At 45.8% G+C, this 18617-nt stretch overlaps 1 protein-coding gene across 1 annotated transcript; it reads left to right on the top strand.

Moving 5' to 3' along the window:
• Positions 1-7516: 7516 nt before the first annotated feature.
• On the top strand, positions 7517-10908 carry CDKN1C (cyclin dependent kinase inhibitor 1C). The gene is made up of 3 exons (XM_086957850.1): positions 7517-8351; positions 9244-9362; positions 10178-10908. The coding sequence occupies exons 1-2, from the start codon at positions 7889-7891 to the stop codon at positions 9354-9356; spliced, it is 576 nt and encodes a 191-aa protein (XP_086813976.1). The 5' UTR covers positions 7517-7888; the 3' UTR covers positions 9357-9362; positions 10178-10908.
• Positions 10909-18617: the final 7709 nt, after the last annotated feature.

Raw genomic sequence — 18617 nt, 5'->3', positions numbered from 1 at the left:
CCAGACATATCATCCTCATAAAACGATCTAGAGCTGTTTCCCTTACTCCTATAAGATAACAACAGATCCATTGCTTTTTCAACATCTGCACCTATAATCATGGCTTCGTAAAATTTGAATCGCATGCGGGCTAGTTCCTGCATTCTGCGTTTTGGGTCATTGTCTTGTAAATCTTCCCAGAGGTACACACACATCTCTTCAAATACATATCTTTGAGTGGATGAATCCCACTGACGGAAGACTTCCATAACAGACTGAACATCATATTTAGCAGTGCCAGTAACCCATTTGCGAGCTAACTCATTCAGCACTTCTCTTTCCTCGTAGTCGGGTAGTTGACTACGCAACTGTCTACGTTCTGTTTTAGGGGTCGTTTTAGGCGACCCAAAGAAGGGCGAGAATAGACCAGTGACAGTACTTGCCACTCTCTGTCTGACAGAAGGAGAAGCTTGCGGCGAGGCAGATGCGCCAGAAAAGACAGGCTGATGTAAAGAGGAAGTCGAAGCAACAGCAGAGGAAGTCGAGGCAGTAGCAGACGTATTATCATAGTGAATAGTTGGAGCAGTAGGCAAAGTTGTAGAAGTAGATGGAGTATGTAGCAGAGGCGGCGGCCCTTGAGAAGGCTGCGCCGGAGAAGTAGGAACCAGCTGAAGAGGAGCTGGTGCTTGTGCTAGAGCTGCTTTTCGTGCGCCAGGGCGCGGTATAACAATACGCCTCGGGGGTCCAACAATACTCGATGTATATGGGGGTGGTGAGTTCAATAAATGGGACATTAATGGATCTTTCTCGGATGTTCCCTTTGAGTCTTGTCCCTCATGTGGTAACATCGGGTAGCATTTATATACTGCTAGTTTCTTGCTTCTGAGCATTCGTTCACTTTCCTGCTCTTCCTCATTATCCCTGTATGCGATGGCAGCTTGTACCATCGACATGCCTCTTTTATTTTTCTTTGCAAATTTTATTTCTTTCTGTTTGGCTTCTTTGCGCCATAAGCGAAAAGAGTCAAACATCGCCGGCCGGGCTTTCTTCTTGAACAATTTGACCTCGAGGTTGTCTAATACTTCTGAGTCAAAACTACCATATTGGGGCCATTTTAAAACACCATCCTTGCGGGTGTATTTTATCCATACCTCATTATACGTGATAGGACCTACTCTGTGCTTTATATATAACTCATATGTTGGAGTTCCAATCGGAGGAACCGGACACAAATTCTCTAATCGGGAGTCCTTACTACAACCAAGACAAAACAAGTTTCCAAGTCTGCTGAGACCAGGCATCTTTGCTCACTAGTCTAGCTTCAAACTTCAAGGGATTATCTAATTATGATATTGTCGTGAATACACGAATCCCTCGGTTTTGGTGCTTGCAAGAACCAATACAAACCGTATCTCTGGGATACCAAAACTAAGAACCAAACTAAGGACTGGGAGACGCTCCACTTATACTTAACTGAATATTGAAGATCGGTGACGTCACTAGAAGACTCGTCTATCGTTTCGCTCTACCAAGGATCACTGGGTCCAAAACAGGGCGATAGTCAGGGCAGCAGTCCTTCGTAGCCGTCGGGACGCGGGGAACCTCGCAGCAAAGACCTTCGGAACCACGTCGACATGCAGGGGTCACTGAAGTGGCTGGCCTTCCTCCGGAATTTTCACACGAAGCTCCTCACGAACATCTGGCTTGGACAGTCACCGCTTGATATCGCCTCGAGTTGGGCGCCAACTGAGGTGCCGGTTTTTAGGGACCCGGTGGTGCCAGGGGACCACACCCGAAGACCTCTGAGTTCTCCCTGTTCTGGACTTACAGAAACACAGAGTCTTCTAGTTGAAGTCAGAGATCGAGTTTTATTGGCTGCAACCAAGTAACATGCGTCCTAGAAGTACGACAGCACGGGCCTTAAGTTCTCAGGAGACTGTTCGTTTTTACAGAACCAGCCTTCTCCTTATATACATAAATAACAGCTGCAGGCAAGAATTCTTGAGTTTATGATATGGCTATACACATATTTCTACAATAATACAAAGAGCGAAGTCATGCTGGTCAGCACATATTTCAGATGTCCACTTTGTGATGGATTACCCCGCCAGATCCAGAATTCCCATCAGATATCGATGAAACACCAATAAGGTCGGGCACCCTCCCATCATAAAACGGGTCATAAACAAGAATCATGGACAGGTGTATGTGTATGGAAAACAGGGCCTGTATGTAGTGATTGGTTTATGACATGTTGTGCCTTGATGATATCTTGCTCGGCCACTGGGCGAGGAGCTGCCCGAACAGGCTTGGCTGGAGGCAGTGGAGTCAGCTCGGCCAGGTCATGGGGAAGTCAGCTACGGTGGACGTGTCCTTTTAGATCAAACTCGGTCTTAATCAATTGACTATATGAGGGCAAGTCATAAGATGGATGCCGTTTACAAAATGGAGTCTGAGGGTTCGGGACGGAAACTACGATTTAAGGGTGTTAGCATCACTCAATCATGACGCAAATGCATAGGGATAATGTCCTAATCATTACCGGTCCGTAGATACCAAATTCGTCATGGTACGACGATATTTTGTGATACGAGTGTTGGACCTCGATATCGGTGGAACAGCAGGGTCCGGATTTACAGTACCACAAGTCTATGGCAGTCCTTGTGTAAAGCTTAACTGAACTTCAGACTTCTTTGGTGACTAGGTAACTGTCCAAATACTTCATATTGGCTCCCCTAACCTTCTCCTTGTCAGAATTAGTCACTGGGAGGACAGAAAAGACAAATAACTCAACAAATCTTCTCAAAAGTTTTTCGTACGTTACAGTTTACAATGCTTCTTTGAATTTAGGACTAAAAGGCTGAGATTTATGTTTTAGTTACAAATCTATATCTCCTGAACCCTCCATTAGATGTTGCTCATCTTGGTGTCTGGAAAAAAAAACCTATTTCATAAACTGGTGTCTAAGTTGTTTTGTGTTGTGTGAGTTTCCTAGTCTGTTGTTTGGCACTTCTAAATGCTTTACAGTAGGTCCTTTTGTTTAATCCTTGCTGCTCAAAGCCACTGCTACCCAGGGTAGAGCAAGAGGTTTTACAAACAAACCTGACTGGAACCAACATGGTTTCATGAGTGTATTGTACATGAGGTCTCACAACCATACCCAATAATACCAGCACTGCAAGTTGACTCCAAGGGTCAGGTGGCTGATGTTCTGTGTAGCCACAGGGAAAAGAGCTGCAAGAGGCCTTTTTCTGAAAATACCCAGCTGACTAGTGGCAACAAGACATGGACTAGTCCCTGTCGTTGCCCTCTGCCTAACACCCTGTGCAGTGGTGGCTGGCAGGGAATGGAGGTGGAGAGGCAGGGTTGTGTCACGAGAACCTCACAATAACGGTTAAGCACAGAGCAATGATGATATAGTTCTGTGTTGCCACTGCGGGAGCTAGAAGAATGTCTCTTCTTGATACCAGCGCCTTCTACAGAAACATGTCCAATAGCAGCACCTTAGATGAAAGTGGAACATGCAGGAGGAAAATGATCCAAAACACACCATTAAATCTCTAGCTGAAGCCTAAATAGGAGATAGTCAGCAGTTTGGAATAGCCAAGTCAATGTCTGGCTCTCGATTCCATTGACAGAAAAAGTTATGCACAATTAAATGTCTTCAAACATTGTTAAACTTAGTGTTTTTGTACGAATAATTGGGCCATATTGCATCCAAGAACAGTCACAGGTGTTTTACTTTATGAACCACAATGTCCTTTGCAGATCTGAATTTTAGAAATGTGCATAATGTCTTCAAGGACACATGCTTATTTTGCCTTTTCACCTCTGTGTGTACCTCCGTTCTCATTGCCTCATCCTCCCCCTTCTTAGAGTGACCAGGCATCCTAGAAGCAAGTTCCTGTTTTCAGAGAGAATTGGCCAAACATAATTGAAAAAGACACACAATTGATGGACGGAATGCAGAACAAATCAAAACATTCACCCCCAGTAAAGAGATCTGGGATAAATCCATCATTCTTTTGCTCACCATGCCACCCTAGTTTAGACCTGGCCATATGCAAATCAGTCTTGACCCTCTGCCTCATGGGAACAGTCCAGCCAGAACTGCCAAGCCAGGTCTTCCCTGGACCGTAAACAAGCATCCTAGGACTGGTTTAGGGGTTTCATCCCTCATCAGCCAGGATAGCTTGATTCCAGCGGCACAGTGAGCCCAGCACCCACGTCTGGGCATACCTGGTGCACTTAGGGCGCAAAAGTAAAAGACACTAAATTGATGGACGGAATGCAGAACAAATCAAAATATTCACCCCCAGTCAAGAGATCTGGGTTAAATTCATCATTCTTTTGCCCACCATGCCACCCCAGTTAAGACCTTGCTATATGCAAATCAGGCTTGAATCTGTGCCTCATGGGAACAGTCCAGCTCGAACTGCAAAGCCAGGTCTTCCCTGGTCCGGAAACAAGCATCCAAGGACCGGTTTCGGGAATTCATCCCTCATCCGCCAGGATAGCTTGATTCTAGTGGCACTGTGAGCCCAGTACACACGTCAGGGCATACCTGGCGCATTTAGATATTGTACTGGGGTGAATGTATGACATTGTTATGCATTCTTTCCATCAATTGTTCTTTTTGCATTGAACACAAATGGACACAAATGTTCATGTGTGCCAGTGAAGAATTGGTAGCCACCCCTAGCTGAAAGTAATTTAGTTAGTGTCGATGATACTGTGAGCAACGTTTGCATTCAATACCCCTTAGTGCACACAGTCTGTGTTTTCCATGTGGTGAATGCTGTCTTTTAAGTCATTCTATGAACCTTAGTTAATGCAAAATTGTAGTCCTACTCTTATTCTTTTGGAATGTTCCGGTTTATCGTTTTCAAAATCTGGTCACCTTATCCCATCCTAGCCTACCCACATTCAAGGCACTCCTGTCCTTTAAGATCTGTGTCAAGTCAAGTCAAATCAAACAGTGCTTTGGTCGAGTTATTACTCATAAAAGCATAGTACATACAGAAATTTAAAAAATGAATTAAATCTTTCAGTCATCACAATGACACAGCACTATTGGATCTATAAAAATACATTCAGTTAAAAGATTTTCTCATTTCAACAGTTGATAAATGGTTAAAAAAAGATTAATACATTTAGTAAAAAAGTTTTTCAAAGATATAGAACGTTGGTGATCTAAAAACAGTAATAAAAATTCAGAAGAACAATTATTACAGACAGAGAATAGTTATCTAACTAGCAGTCTCTGCCTGAATACGAAGTCATTAATAGATAAAGAGCAGTAGTATCAAATTCATGGGGACCAATTTTTCGGACAGAGAATAGTTATTTAACTAGCAGTCTCTAAGATCTGTGTCTCTCTGGGCTTGAAGGGGCTCCTCCTGACAGCTGCCATTGTTTGTGACCTGCAGCATATAATGCGGAATGCATAACAGACACATGCCTCTAACCCAACCTGCCTCTTTCACATTACATGCAGGACTGTAGCCCATGTCCTAACCAAAAAACACAAGCACACTTTTTCAATGTGACACATTTTTATTAACAGGGAGTTTTCATGCAATGGTACTGTAGCAGAGCTACCGTTCTCACTTAGGGAACGCATATTCTAGAAAATCTTCTCTTACGTTTTAACACACCTCGGAATGGCCCTATAAGCAATATTAATTGCTACCACTTGCTCCAGTGACATATACTCAACTCCAGCAAAGAATCCAGGTGAAAGAATGTAGTTGCTCTATGCAATTCCCCTGTGAGACCTCTAGTGGTGTGGTGGAGGAGTGCAGCCGCTCATTGCTGTTACCCTCTCTGACCTGTGTTTGGGGGCTTGGCAGTGTGCTCAGTCTTGCCTCCTATGCCTTACACAGCGGTTGCAGGGTGGGTTACTGTGTGGGAGGCTGTGATGGAGATGGACATCTTTGCAATCTATGTGCATGTTGTTCCTCCAAGAAGAAGGATAAAACTGCTCTACGAATCACCTCATATGTAAGCAAGTTTAGTGCATACCCCTCAACAGTAGGGGTCTTCATGAAGAGTGTGACGGAGTGTTTTGGAGGGAGATCCAACTGAAACAAGTGGAAAGTGAAAACAATTTGGGTGGGCGGGGAAAGTTTTCTGGGTTTTAGATCCCATTGAAGTCTATATGAGTCAGTTCAGTTCATGAAGCTTTATTTGGTACAAAAGAATTGACCATAAAAGCACATATTGGAAATACATATACAAAAAACATTAAAAAATATTTATAAAAAGGTGTGATACAGTACAGACCAATTTGCTAAAATATCATACTTTTACGTACACTGATAGATTTGATTAAGAACGTTGCGGTATAAAAACAAATGTCAGCAGATTTCATGTTAAAAATAACATGCCAGCACAGCAAGGCTAATCCAAAGAGGATGCCTGACACCCTCCAAATGATGGCGAGTTAAGAGGTGTAGGAAATGTGATATGTAATGACTGTTGTGGTGTGGGGGGCCTCTGGTCCCCACAGATCGCTACCTCGTGTTCCCTTGGTGCCTCCAAATCACTGCACACGCACTCGGTATATTGGTTTGGGCGGAAGACCCCCAGCGGTGTCCTCCCCTTTATTTAAAGCCTCTGGCAGATGCGGCGGGCGTGCATACGGGTGAGAAACCCGATAGCAGGACTGCTAACCTGCTACAACTGTCACTGCAATTAAGCAATGACTGATAAAAGTAGGCTTACCACTATGTGATCAATACACACTACAACCGGTGGCTGACCAGTGACTTTTAATTGCCTGCACTCAGCTAAATACGATAAAACTAAAGTGTTTAAGTGCTGTCACTGTTATGATACAAAGCGCTCCGTAACACTTCGGTCTAGACTGCTACATAAAACAGCAAATAAATACATTGTAAACCTAAGATGAGGCACATTTCGGAGATGACAATGAAAAAATACTAACATTTCTGGTTAAACACTATGAAAGGACAGGAAAAAAACAGAAGAAACCCTGAACACCCGTAATAAAAAGACACCAACAAAAACTTAGATTTTAGTATTGGAGTTTTAGGGCATCGATAAAAATTGAACCGATATTCCCTAGTCTACGTGTCTAGCTCTTTACGTGAAATCAGCATGTGCAAACCAGGTTTGTTAAACCATATATGTTATTGCACTAAAAAACGCATGATTAAATTACATTGCTTCGGATGCGGCAAATGCTCATAATAGTAGCCTTCGTCCAACACATGTAGGTATTTGAAGCTCCCCGCATATATCTGGCTTAACCGTTTCAGCAAAAATCCACAATGAAAGTGCGCGAAGCTGACTGTGGGTTGTGTGGACATAACAAAAGTGACTTTAGGACTAGGCTGTGCCAAGGCGTGCGAGCAGCCTTCCGGCAGTGGTGCGCCGTTTCCACAGGGAACACAAAGAGAGACAAAGGACAGCCGGGAGCGGCAGGCAGGGCGGGCGGGCGGCAGGCGGGGCCCGGGCAGGGTGGGGCAGGCACAGGCACAGCCAGGAGCGGTGTGCAGCCAGGGGGAGGGGCGCGGTCTGCAGGGAGGAGCCGGCCAATGGTGGCTGTGTTGTCTTGTCGGCGGTAGGGGTTTTAAAAGAGGACAGCGAGGGGCGCAGGGTCTATCCAAGAAAAGGGGAAGCCGGAAGCGTCATCTGTTAGTGCTCCGAGTCCGTGGCAGGGAACCCCCGTCCACCACCGCGCCGGCAGGTGAGCGCCGCGGAACTCCTGTTCACTGGAAATAACGATCTTCCTGCCGGGAGCGCAGATTGGCTTTTTCTGCTTCCCCCTCCCTCCCCTGGATCATCTGGCCGCTACCATCGGGACCTGCAACCAGGGGTCCCCGGGCTTGACACGCCGCTGCTTCGGTCACTGCTCCCGGAGTCTCGGTGGTGGAACCCTACGATGTCCGAGGTGGCGCTGTCCCCGGCCGCAGCGGCGCTGCAGACCTTAGCGGGGCTCCCGCGGGCGGCCTCCGGGGTCCGCCGGAGCCTCTTCGGGCCCCTGGATCACGGGGAGCTCCGGCGGGAGCTTCAGAGCCGGCTGCAGGGGATGGCGGAGGAGGCCCGAGACCGCTGGGGCTTCGACTTCCAGGCCGGGCGCCCGGTGCCAGGCTCGGGCCTGCTCTGGGAGCCTGTGTGCGGCAGCGTCGTGCCCGCCTTCTACCGAGAGAAGAGCCAGGGGTCCTGCAGGCCGGGGCAAGCAGTGGAGGCTCCGGCGGATGGGACCTCTGTGTGCGCGGCCGGGCCGGGCCCCGCGGCGGCTCCTGACTGCGCCGGGGCGGAGTCGAATCGAGAGAACCGGGACCATGGCCCCTGCGCCCGGGGCGGCGCCAGGAGACCCGCGGAGAGCCCATGCCGCATCACAGGTGAGCGAGGGTCTCTGCCCGTAGGGTGGGATGTGAGAGTGATAACCCTCTGGTGTGTACGTGCGTAGTGCCCCATCCCCCACAGACTCTCTGGTACAGGGCCGAGTCTGAGTTGTCTATACACAGGCCGTTTACATTGCCAACTGTCAGTCCTTTGTTTACACTGTCCTTTGTCCCTTCTGGGCACACACCGGCCCCTCTCTGGAGTCGTCCCGCTCCCCATCCTGTTAGTCACTTTGAAGCGTATGGTGAAAGATGTGCCACGCACACGAGTTGTTTAAATAGCGCGCATTGTCACCGCACCTGGAAAAAAATGCTTGCTGTGTCTTAGACGACAGTGGCTCTGTGCGTTCTCTCTTGGTTCACGGCTTTGCTGACTCCGTGGTCACCCGGCGTGCCATTTAAATCGGCGCCCGCCTCTCCTGTGAAACAATAACATGTCTCCGATTAAGCTATTAATGTCTCTAATGCTTTAAGGCACTTTTCACTCAAAACCCCAGTGGTCTCCCCACCAGTCTCGTTCCCATGATTAACTATTGATTTTCTGGTGCTGTAGTAGTAGTCCGAATGTCTTCTGATCTCGCAGAAATATTATACTCCCAGCGCAGTCTCATCCTTACAAGGGGCGTGGAACCCGCATTTATGCGTCAGAGAATGTTTCGAGGTTAGAATTGTTACTTTCTCATGTCTCCTATCGAAGTATTAATTTTCACTTGCTGTTTTGGATGAAGGCTATTTAGTTTGCTCCCGATGCGATATCGCAACGTTGTAGTTAAAGTGCGGTCTTTTGAGCTCGCTGTTTAAAAGGTCGTGTACCTTCTTCCGAAAGATGCTGTTGACTTTTGCTGTGCACTTGTTAATTTTATGCTAAGCATTCTTTTTGCCTTTACAGATTTCTTTCCGAAGAGGAAGAGGTCGGTGGACACCAAAGCGCCTTGTGATCTCTTGCCCTCCTCGGGGTTCACAATTCCCGTCGAGCAGACCCCGCGCAAGAGACTCCGGTGATCAAAGGTAAATACGGCGCTGTGAATTAACTTCACTGAAAGCACAGGGTGGGTCGAGTCACTGGTGAGGTGAGGATAAGGATCGTTGCCCATAACACCATCCCGCGTCCCTTCCACTCTCTCGGTCACATTCTGATGAACAGTTAACGTTTCTAGAAGTGCTTTGTGGAGACTTCCAAACTCTACAGTGAGCACCAAAGATGCGCGTGCCGTCTGACGGTAAACGTCATGGCACCTCTTCTTATTTGGTAGAGCCTCCATATTCTCCCGATGCCAGCCCTTCTGTTATGTAAAGTGCCGGTTCACAGTCGGACTTTTGGGGAAAGATGCAGCGCTGGACACGACCTTTCATTTCGGAACATGGTACATAATCGAGCCAGTGGGCTGCTCAGATGGTCCTTTGTTGCGCATCTCATGTGTTGTCAGTTGGTCATGCAAAGCAGTGGCGGCTAGTGTCGTGACCTCTAACAAAGTGGTACCGGCCCTCTTGTGTAGGAAGAGGCTCTGCATAGTGAGGGACTTGAAGAAATCGGAAAAAAATGCTTGCATCACACCGGGCCCATTTTTTTTACCACCTCCATTCTGGCGGGGACAGCTGGATACTATTATGCTGTTGAGGTTGGGTGCAAATGCATATATGCACTGCTTTTTTGCGGGATAGTGGTGAACGCCTGTAGGCCTGGTGGAAAGGGAGCTGAGGGAGACATGAATGAGCTGTTTGTTTAACTTCATATTATGCATCGCATCGTTTTACTGCACACGATCTGCCCTGGCTTTGCCTCATCCAGTCATTAATTAACTCGTCCATTCTTCCGTCCACAGATTTGCACTAAACCTTGAATGGACTTTTGTGTCTGGTGACATTGGCTTGTCATAAACGGCGGTGGGGCTTTCCACAGAAGAAATCTAAAGGCAACGAAACACCTCCGGATAGAAAGCAAGCAACTTGTATGCCCTTGATGTAGCAAAGCAGTGGCCATACAGTCCACAGAGCAGTGTTAAAACGTATAACCGTGCAATGTTTTGTTTTATTTTATTGGAAGACGTGTAAATATGTGCGTACACTGACTGGAGTGCTGTCAAGTCATGCATATTTAAGTATTTATTCGAACTTGTAAATCTGCCTAAACTGACTGGAGTGTGTGCAGGGCTTGCATATTTAAAAATCGTGTAATCTTTGCTTGTGTTTCAAAGCAGGAGAATTGTATATTTGTACACTTATTTTTAAGATTATACTAACTTATATTTGCTATTTATGTTTGGAAAGTGGTTAACTTTGATGAAACCCCATGTTTTCTTTGTGTGTTTTGTGAAATGTTTTTGGTTGAGCCAAAAGGCACTATTTCATTTATTTTCGACTTGTTTGAGCCAAACGGCACTATCTTTACTTTGTTATTTACGAAATCTAAACTATATTTTTATAGTATTTGAAAACCTTTGCTTTGTTGTAGCAACAAATTAGTGTACTTGAAGACAAATGGTATGTGCGCTGAGCGTGGCACTTCATTTATGCCGTGAAAGTAAAAACAAATAAACCAACATGCCAATGTTAAGTTTCCACGTTTCTGAGTGCTCTTTCGGCTTTGGTCATCATGTATGTTGGGTTAGTTATGGTGCTTTTGGTTGGTACATAAAGCCACAACGTCTGCCTGTAGAGGTGGAGTGAAGAAACCGGAAACGCATTCTGTGTTTATTGGATTCCAGGAGATAACATCCAGTGTCCTTCCTCCTTGTTGGTGTCACACCGTGCTTCATTTCAGCATGTGCCTGCTCGCTTGGGTTGGTGTTCATGCCGCTATTTTCCTGGATGTGGGCAGTGCCCCTCGCACCACACTCACTCATACCTATGGATGTCTTTGATAATTGGAGCTTGCTGTCAGCCATCCACTGTGGCAGGTCTCATCCAGGGTGAACCAATTTTTTTAAAAAAAGAACGATGGTCTGCTCCTGCCCGGTTGGCCTTCTCGTCACCCTTCTTTTCCTCCCTCTCTATTGAAGTGACTGCCCTGCTCTCGAGCGGGTCAACCAGTGGCTGTACTGTGCCGTCCCAAAACATTTTCTTGACCCCTGTTAGCTGCTTAAAGCTTGCCTGCACACTTTGCTGCTTTTCTAGTTTTTTTGATTATGTTGTGAATAGAAATGGATTTGCTCATAAGTAAAGATCTGAACCAGGCCACATAAGATTCACATTTTTCCCTTTGTGTACCTAATAATAAAACCTAAAAATGCATCTTAATCAAATGTGAATGGAATTGAGGCAAAATCATGTTTGCATATGTTGACTGCATACCACAGCTAGGAGGCGATCGAGTAAAAGGATCCATCAACCAAACAGGATGTTCTAATTATTTAAGTATACAGGCTGAAGTTCATCTCCTGAAACCCGAGGAAGTGCATCTTTCAAAAGAAAGGTGCTCGATTAGAAGGTTCATGATCTGTTAAATACAAAACTTTAAATAAAATGTGCTGAGCCACCAGAAGTCAGTGAGGAGTTGTCAGAGCTAACCGTAACTAAGCTGCTGCACTCTCTACTTCCCAAAATTGAAATTTAGGGCAGATCTGGTGACACCATAGAGACAATCGTGTAAGGGCTACAACAGCATGTATGTATGGGCCTAACCTGCAATGGAACCCACCCATTGTGAGGTAGGCCTGCTGGTGCTACTGCAGAAAATACAAGGTGCTTAATGATATTTGATTGAACAAGGTACCTAAATTCCACACGTGGGTCGGTGTAGAGCATTGGCAGGGTTAGCGGGGTCTAGCTCGTGCATTTGTTCTGATTCATTCTACTTTCAGCTGACCGTGTGAGTACCAGGGGCATAGTTAATTGCCAAAAGATTTGTAGAACTCCCGCTTCCTTCCCCCAGTTACTTCTATAAATGGTTCTGCACTCCTTGTGCAACCTGCCCCTGACCCACGTATGCCACACGATGCAAACTTTGGAAAGACCTGAAACATGATAAATCTGCAGTTGAAGACAATCATTGGTCACCACCACCAAATTATTTCTGCTTGTAGGGTCTGCATATCACATGACAGAATATACTGGTGCCTGTGATTGGGGGAGTGCTGGCATATCTAGGGGCCTATTGGAAGGGCCATATGTCTTTGGGGATTAATTTCCATTGGTGAAGTACATTTAGGTTGTAGGTGGTTCTTGACTGGTTGGGCAAGTGAAATCCGAAGCAAATACAGGAGTGGTCCGTCCAGGTGGGCTTTTCTACCACGATGTTTCAGAAATTGGTACAGATCGAGGTTGAGTAAGTGTACGGTGGCATGGTTATTCACCCATTGGGTGAGTCCTAAGATGCTGATGACTACCTTTAGAGTGGTGAGTTGGGGTTGATTTGGTCCTCTATGTGGAAGTTTAGGTCACTGAGCAGAATGGAGTTGGATGTGAGGGGCAATGAGTACTGATAGTGGGGTGGAAAGTGATTCTGGGTGCAGTGGTAGTGTAGAGCTCCTCCAAGGGTTGAGGTGCTTAATATGTGCACTGAGGTGAGGGTGAAACCTGTTGGTTGGCTTGTGGTATATGCTTGCGAGTCTGCCTCCGAATTTGTTTGTGTCTACGTTTGTGATTTTGTACCTAGAGTGGTGGACACTGCTAAGTCTGGAGGGGATACTGGGTTAAAGCCATGCTTTGGTGAGAAGTAGGAGGAACTGGGAGAGGTCGTGCGGGAGGTTCCAGACTTTTGTGGGATGCTTGGCAATTAAGCAGGTGTTGGGGAGTAAGCAGCTGAGGGCAGAATGTGTCTTGTGCTTGGTGGTGAGAGGCTTGGTGCAGTTGTGTGGTGGGGAATAGGTGAAGCTGCATGTGGGGGGCATGAGAATGCAACTTCTGTTCATGAGGGGGAGGTCATGGCACAGTGCGGGAACAGGCATCTGCAGTTGAGGGTGCAGATTGTTTCGGATGGATAGCATTTGGTACTGCAGTTGGTAGCGGGCCAACCAAGGGTCCTGGGTATAGTGAGGATGCAAGTGGGCTTGCCTTCATAGCTATATATGGACAGGGGATTCCCTTACAAAAGCACTTGGAAAATAATGTTCCTATGTGATTGAACTTTAAAAGATTCACAACCGAATTCACAAGAAATCGATCAGTTGCAATAATCGTTGGAAACTAATATAAGCCCCAACACCTGTTACAAGAGTACACAAATTTACTGTTTTAAGAACACAGAGCACTTTATTATCAAAGTTGGGCGTATTTAGTGCTCCTCTTGCCAGGGCTCATCTGTCCCTTCCATCCTGTACTCCCCACACCTTTCCTCCACCACAACTTACACAGAGGCACCTCAATATATTTACTTGCCGCTCAGAACAATTGCTAAATATGTGTTAAATCCAACTGAACTTGGAATTCCGTGTGGTTTTATAACCAGTAAATTTCGGTTTAACAATGAAATTCCCCATCACAGGGTGTTCAACTCCTAATTGCATGCAACTGGTGTTTCTGCATAGTAATGCACGTTTTGCATGCTGATTTAGTATCCCACCAGTACTGTGAAATTCGTAATCTGCACACTATCAGGTCTGGCTGCTGCTTAATAGTAGTCCTCAACAAAAGCCCTGTCCAAATGACGTAAATTATGTCAGTTACTTGAATAACAGAACAGTCTGTGAGTCCTGATAGCTGCTATCCTTCCCTATATACTTTCTTTCAAATAAGGGGATGTTTCACTGCAATACGTCTTGAGTCCCTTAAAAACAAAACCAATAGGCCAAAACCTCTTTGACAGTTACACAGAACACACCCACAGACTGTCTGACACCAAAATCAATATCAAAGGTCCATCTCATCGGTTTGGACAGATTCTGTGTAGAAAAAATGTGACTGAACCGAATGACACCTCACGGAAACACCACCAACGGGGTAATTGGTATGCAATCTCCAGACAGGACCTCGGTGTCATCATCGGTTGTCATCCAGTTCATAAAAGAAATAGAAAACGCATGTCCAAAACAAACCAAGACAGTGTGTGAAAAAGTGGAAGCAGAGAAAGTCTGCTAGTGACAATCAAAAAGTGCATTAAAAGCAACAAATACTTCTCTTCACAGTTTTATTTGAGACAACGCGCTCGTCGGGACATATAACGATTGATATGCACAATTTATGTGATGCCGGATTCTTACTGTAGGAGTATCCTTTTATCCCCCATTTGTGGATTCCTTAGCAGCTGGTATGAGCAAACAGGCTGTTTAACATAGAACAAGTGTCCATTAGTGGTGTAGCAGTAAACTGTGCGGCCCTGATGAATCTGCCAAAATTGACATGGCAGTGAAACATGTTGGTAATAGGTAATGGTGTGCATGAATAACTACCAGCCTTTTTAGTCTAACAGCAGACACCTATTTCTCTACGAATAAAACTGTGAAGAGAAGTATTTGTTGCTTTTAATGCACTTTTTGATTGTCACGAGCAGACTTTCTCTGCTTCCACTTTTTCACACACGGTCTTGGTTTGTTTTGGACACACGTTTTCTATTTCTTTTATGAACTGGATGGCAACCGATGATGAGACGGGGGTCCTGTCTGGAGATTGCATACCAGTTACCCCGTAGGTGGTGTTTTCGTGAGGTGTCATTCGATTCCGTCACATTTTTTCTACACAGAATCTGTCCAAACCGATGAGATGGACCTTTGATATTGATTATTGTTGTCAGACAGTCTGTGGGTGTCTTCTGTGTAACTGTCAAAGAGGTTTTGGCCTATTGGTTTTGTTTTTAACCACATCGCTGCTGCGGTGTTTTTTGCGCTGTGCGGCTGTTTTAAATTAACCTCGATACAAGACGAGCTCAGCTCGCCATCCGCACACGTCACCCCATCAAAGGGGTTAAGGAACTCAAGATGTATTGCAGTGAAACATTCCCTCATTAGAAAGAAAGTATATAGGGGAGGATAGCTATCAGGACTCAGACTGTTCTGTTATTCAAGTAACTGACATAATTTACGTCATTTGGACAGGGCTTTTGTTGATGACTAGTGATTGACTGGAGGGCAGCCCGGTCCGTAATTTCCCTCTAAGCTCCTATTTCTGACAGACTGCTGCTTAATAGTACCAAATTGCAAATAATACAATAAAATATTGTGTTCTTAGAAGGCATGCACATTCCAAAGCAAATAAAAATTTTGACTGGGTTCTTAAACCATTCTCCACTATTCTGTCATATATGTTATAAATTACACAGATAAGAGTGGGTTGGGAAGTATTTTTTAGCTAACCGGTTACTTCTATCACATTTAATGGCACTGAGGGGCATATTTACTAGAAGAAAACGCTGCACTGCAAGTCATCTTAGCTGCGTCATTAGGAAAGTGCAGGGATGCATCGTATTTATAGCACTATGACACATCCCTGGGCTTTCCTCTGTGCTAGTGCACAATTGGTTGCCTAGTGCCAATGTAGGCACCCTTGTGAAAGGGTGCCTGCATTGCAGGGATGATTGTTTTTGTGCTGGAATGGACACCTTCCTGCACAAATACAATCATTGGTGATGCAGCACACATAGAGCAAAAAACAAGGGGAAATAAAGGTATTTCGTTAGTGTTGGGACATGAACTATAAGAAGGGAAGGCTGAGACCTTAAAATTTGTCATCTTCCATGCAGCCAGACAGGCTGTGTGAGGAGGGGAAGCTCTGCAAGACGTGTTTCCGGGGGCAAGGTCTCCTGGGTGAGGGGACATCACCCAGGGAATCCAAGACCACCTGCCCTAGAGCACCAGCGCCACCTGCTTGCTAAGACAAAGTGTCCTATAAGAACTTTTATGGAGTCAGAGAACAGGTTTTTCAGTGTTCAGAAAAATGGCGCTCAGCTTGTCACGGTTAGTATTAGAATGTCGTGGTATAGAATTAGGTGCTTCTTGGCAGAGGAAAACCTTAACCTCTGTAAGAGAAGAGGTACCGGGACCTCTCTCTAATGTAATTGGACAAGAATCCAGAGCACACTTAGTGTATCAAATTAAATTTCAATCTTCAAACGATCAAATAGTTGAAGCGAAGGGATAGATCAAACACGCATAAGTATTTCAAAAAGATTTTATTGTTCAACAGTGTTCTTTCTTCAGAATCACTGTGCTTATCACTCTAGCCTACACGTGTTTCATCACAGCATGTGGCTGTGAATCTTCAGGGCTGATCTGAATGATCAAGGCGCGTTATCGGGAGACCGGTGATAATTCCGTCCCGGTCCTAATCGGGATGTTTTGTGTTAGTAGGAAAACGGTACCGAGAGTAATCGGTTGCCGTTTCGTCAAAATGGGGATCGTGTGTATCAGTTCACACAGCGTCGGTGCTATTCGGGCTGTTAGCCCGTGGGTTGAGCCGAGTGCAGCTCCTGTTTCCGAATGCGGGACCCACAAAACATCCCGATTAGGACCGGGACGGAACACTGTTGAACAATAAAATCTTTTTGAAATACTTATGCGTGTTTGATCTATCCCTTCGCTTCAACTATTTGATCGTTTGAAGATTGAAATTTAATTTGATACACTAAGTGTGCTCTGGATTCTTGTCCTATAAGAACGATTAGAGCATTGGAGGTACCGAGGTCCAGAGGAGAGCCCTGTTAAGTAGACTCCCCCTGCGAGGTGTGAGGAAATGGCTGCTGCACATATAGTCATTGCCTATTTATTTACCATTTGTAAAGCGCCTGGTTACACCCAGAAGCAGTAAAGGAAGACAGCCTGATATTCCCAGTTTTAAGGGCGAAACAGCCACCTTTTTAGTCTCTTGCGGAAGGTCCTTTCCGTAGTTTCAGGTCTCAAATTCTTTGGCAAAGTGTTCCACCTTTTGGCTGCAAGATAACTGAAGAACCGGGATCCCATCCTTGCCCTTTGCACTCCTGGCATCCTGACCAAGTGAGCCTCTACAGATCTTGGATTACGTGCAGGTATGTAGGGTGTTATCATAGATCGCAGGTAGCTCGGGCCTTTGTTCCACAAAATTCTGTGGCAGTAGCTCATGGCCTTGTAGGTAATCCTCTTCTCCCCTGGCAACCAGTGAAGAGCAGACCGAGCTTAAGAGGTAGATGCTCTTCTCTGGAGATTAAGGACCTGGGGCCCGAAGTAGGTCACCAAATACCGGTCGGTAACGGCCGAATTCGGCCGTTACCGACCGGTATTTGGTGATTGAGATGTAGGGGGCTATATTTTACAGAATCGGTAAATTTACAGATTCTGTAAAATACCAAATCGGTAATTTTACTGATTCGGAAAATTCCTGATGTAGGTAGCACTGTTTCCAGTGCTACAGGCCTTTCAGATTCGGTATTTTACCACCCAATCCAATTGGGTGGTATAATACCGAATCCAGGTGTGCATGCACATGTGTGCATGCACACCTATGCCATGTGACAGACAGACATGCCCTTAGGGCATGTCTGTGTGCCACATGGCACACATGCCTGTATTTGGGGTGCTAGAGGGTGTCAAAGTGACACCCCCTGCACCCTTGCATCAGGCCCCAAATGTTTGTGCTGTAGTTTGATTAAACTTTCTTTAGAAGCTCCAAGATGGAATATATTACCATAATCTTTTTGAGATGTAACCAGGGCATGAACAATAGTTTTTCTGGCCGCTATGGGTAGTAGGTCTAGAAGTTTCCCTATGACTTTGAGAGCGTCGAAGCATTTGCCCACTACCATCCTAATTTGACTCAAATGAGTTTAGGATAAAACCACACCCCAGATTTTTTGTTTCTGCTTTTGGAACAGGGGTTTGTCCCAGGGCCTCGGGCCACCAGACCGATGACCAGATAGAAGTGCTTTTCCCGACTATCATACTTTCAGCTTTATTCCCATTAAGTTTTAGGCAGTTGTTGCCCATGTACAGGACAGTGTTGGTGACCCCTGTATGTAAGGAGAGGGCTGAAAAGAAATTAGCCATGTGTCATGCTGCGCTTATCGGGCTGGAGCCCTTGTGTGGTAGCATGGTGGAGACCCTGTATTTCAGAAGGTGATGCTGTGGAAAAGACTGCTGTTTGGTAAGGGCCGAAGCCTTGTGCAGTTGTGTGGCGGCAAGCCCATATGCCAGGAGGGGCCACAGTGGAAAAGACTACTGTGCAGTAAGACCCTGAATGCTGAGGGAACCATGGGCTGCTAGGGCTATAAAACCCTGAGAGTCAAGTGCAGAAGGGGTACTTGGCACAGTTGCTTAAAATCCATAGTAGGTCGGGCCTCGGACATCAGAAGTAAAAGGTCCCAATCCCCACAGTTGGGCCCAGTAACCACTGCGTGCCCCATGGCCCTCTGATAGGGGTTTT

Source organism: Lissotriton vulgaris, chromosome 2_1 (genome assembly GCF_964263255.1).
Source record: "Lissotriton vulgaris chromosome 2_1, aLisVul1.2, whole genome shotgun sequence".
NCBI classification, from domain to species: domain Eukaryota; kingdom Metazoa; phylum Chordata; class Amphibia; order Caudata; family Salamandridae; genus Lissotriton; species Lissotriton vulgaris.
Note: the sequence above shows the minus strand (reverse complement) of the source record. Positions and strands in the feature narration are given on the sequence as shown.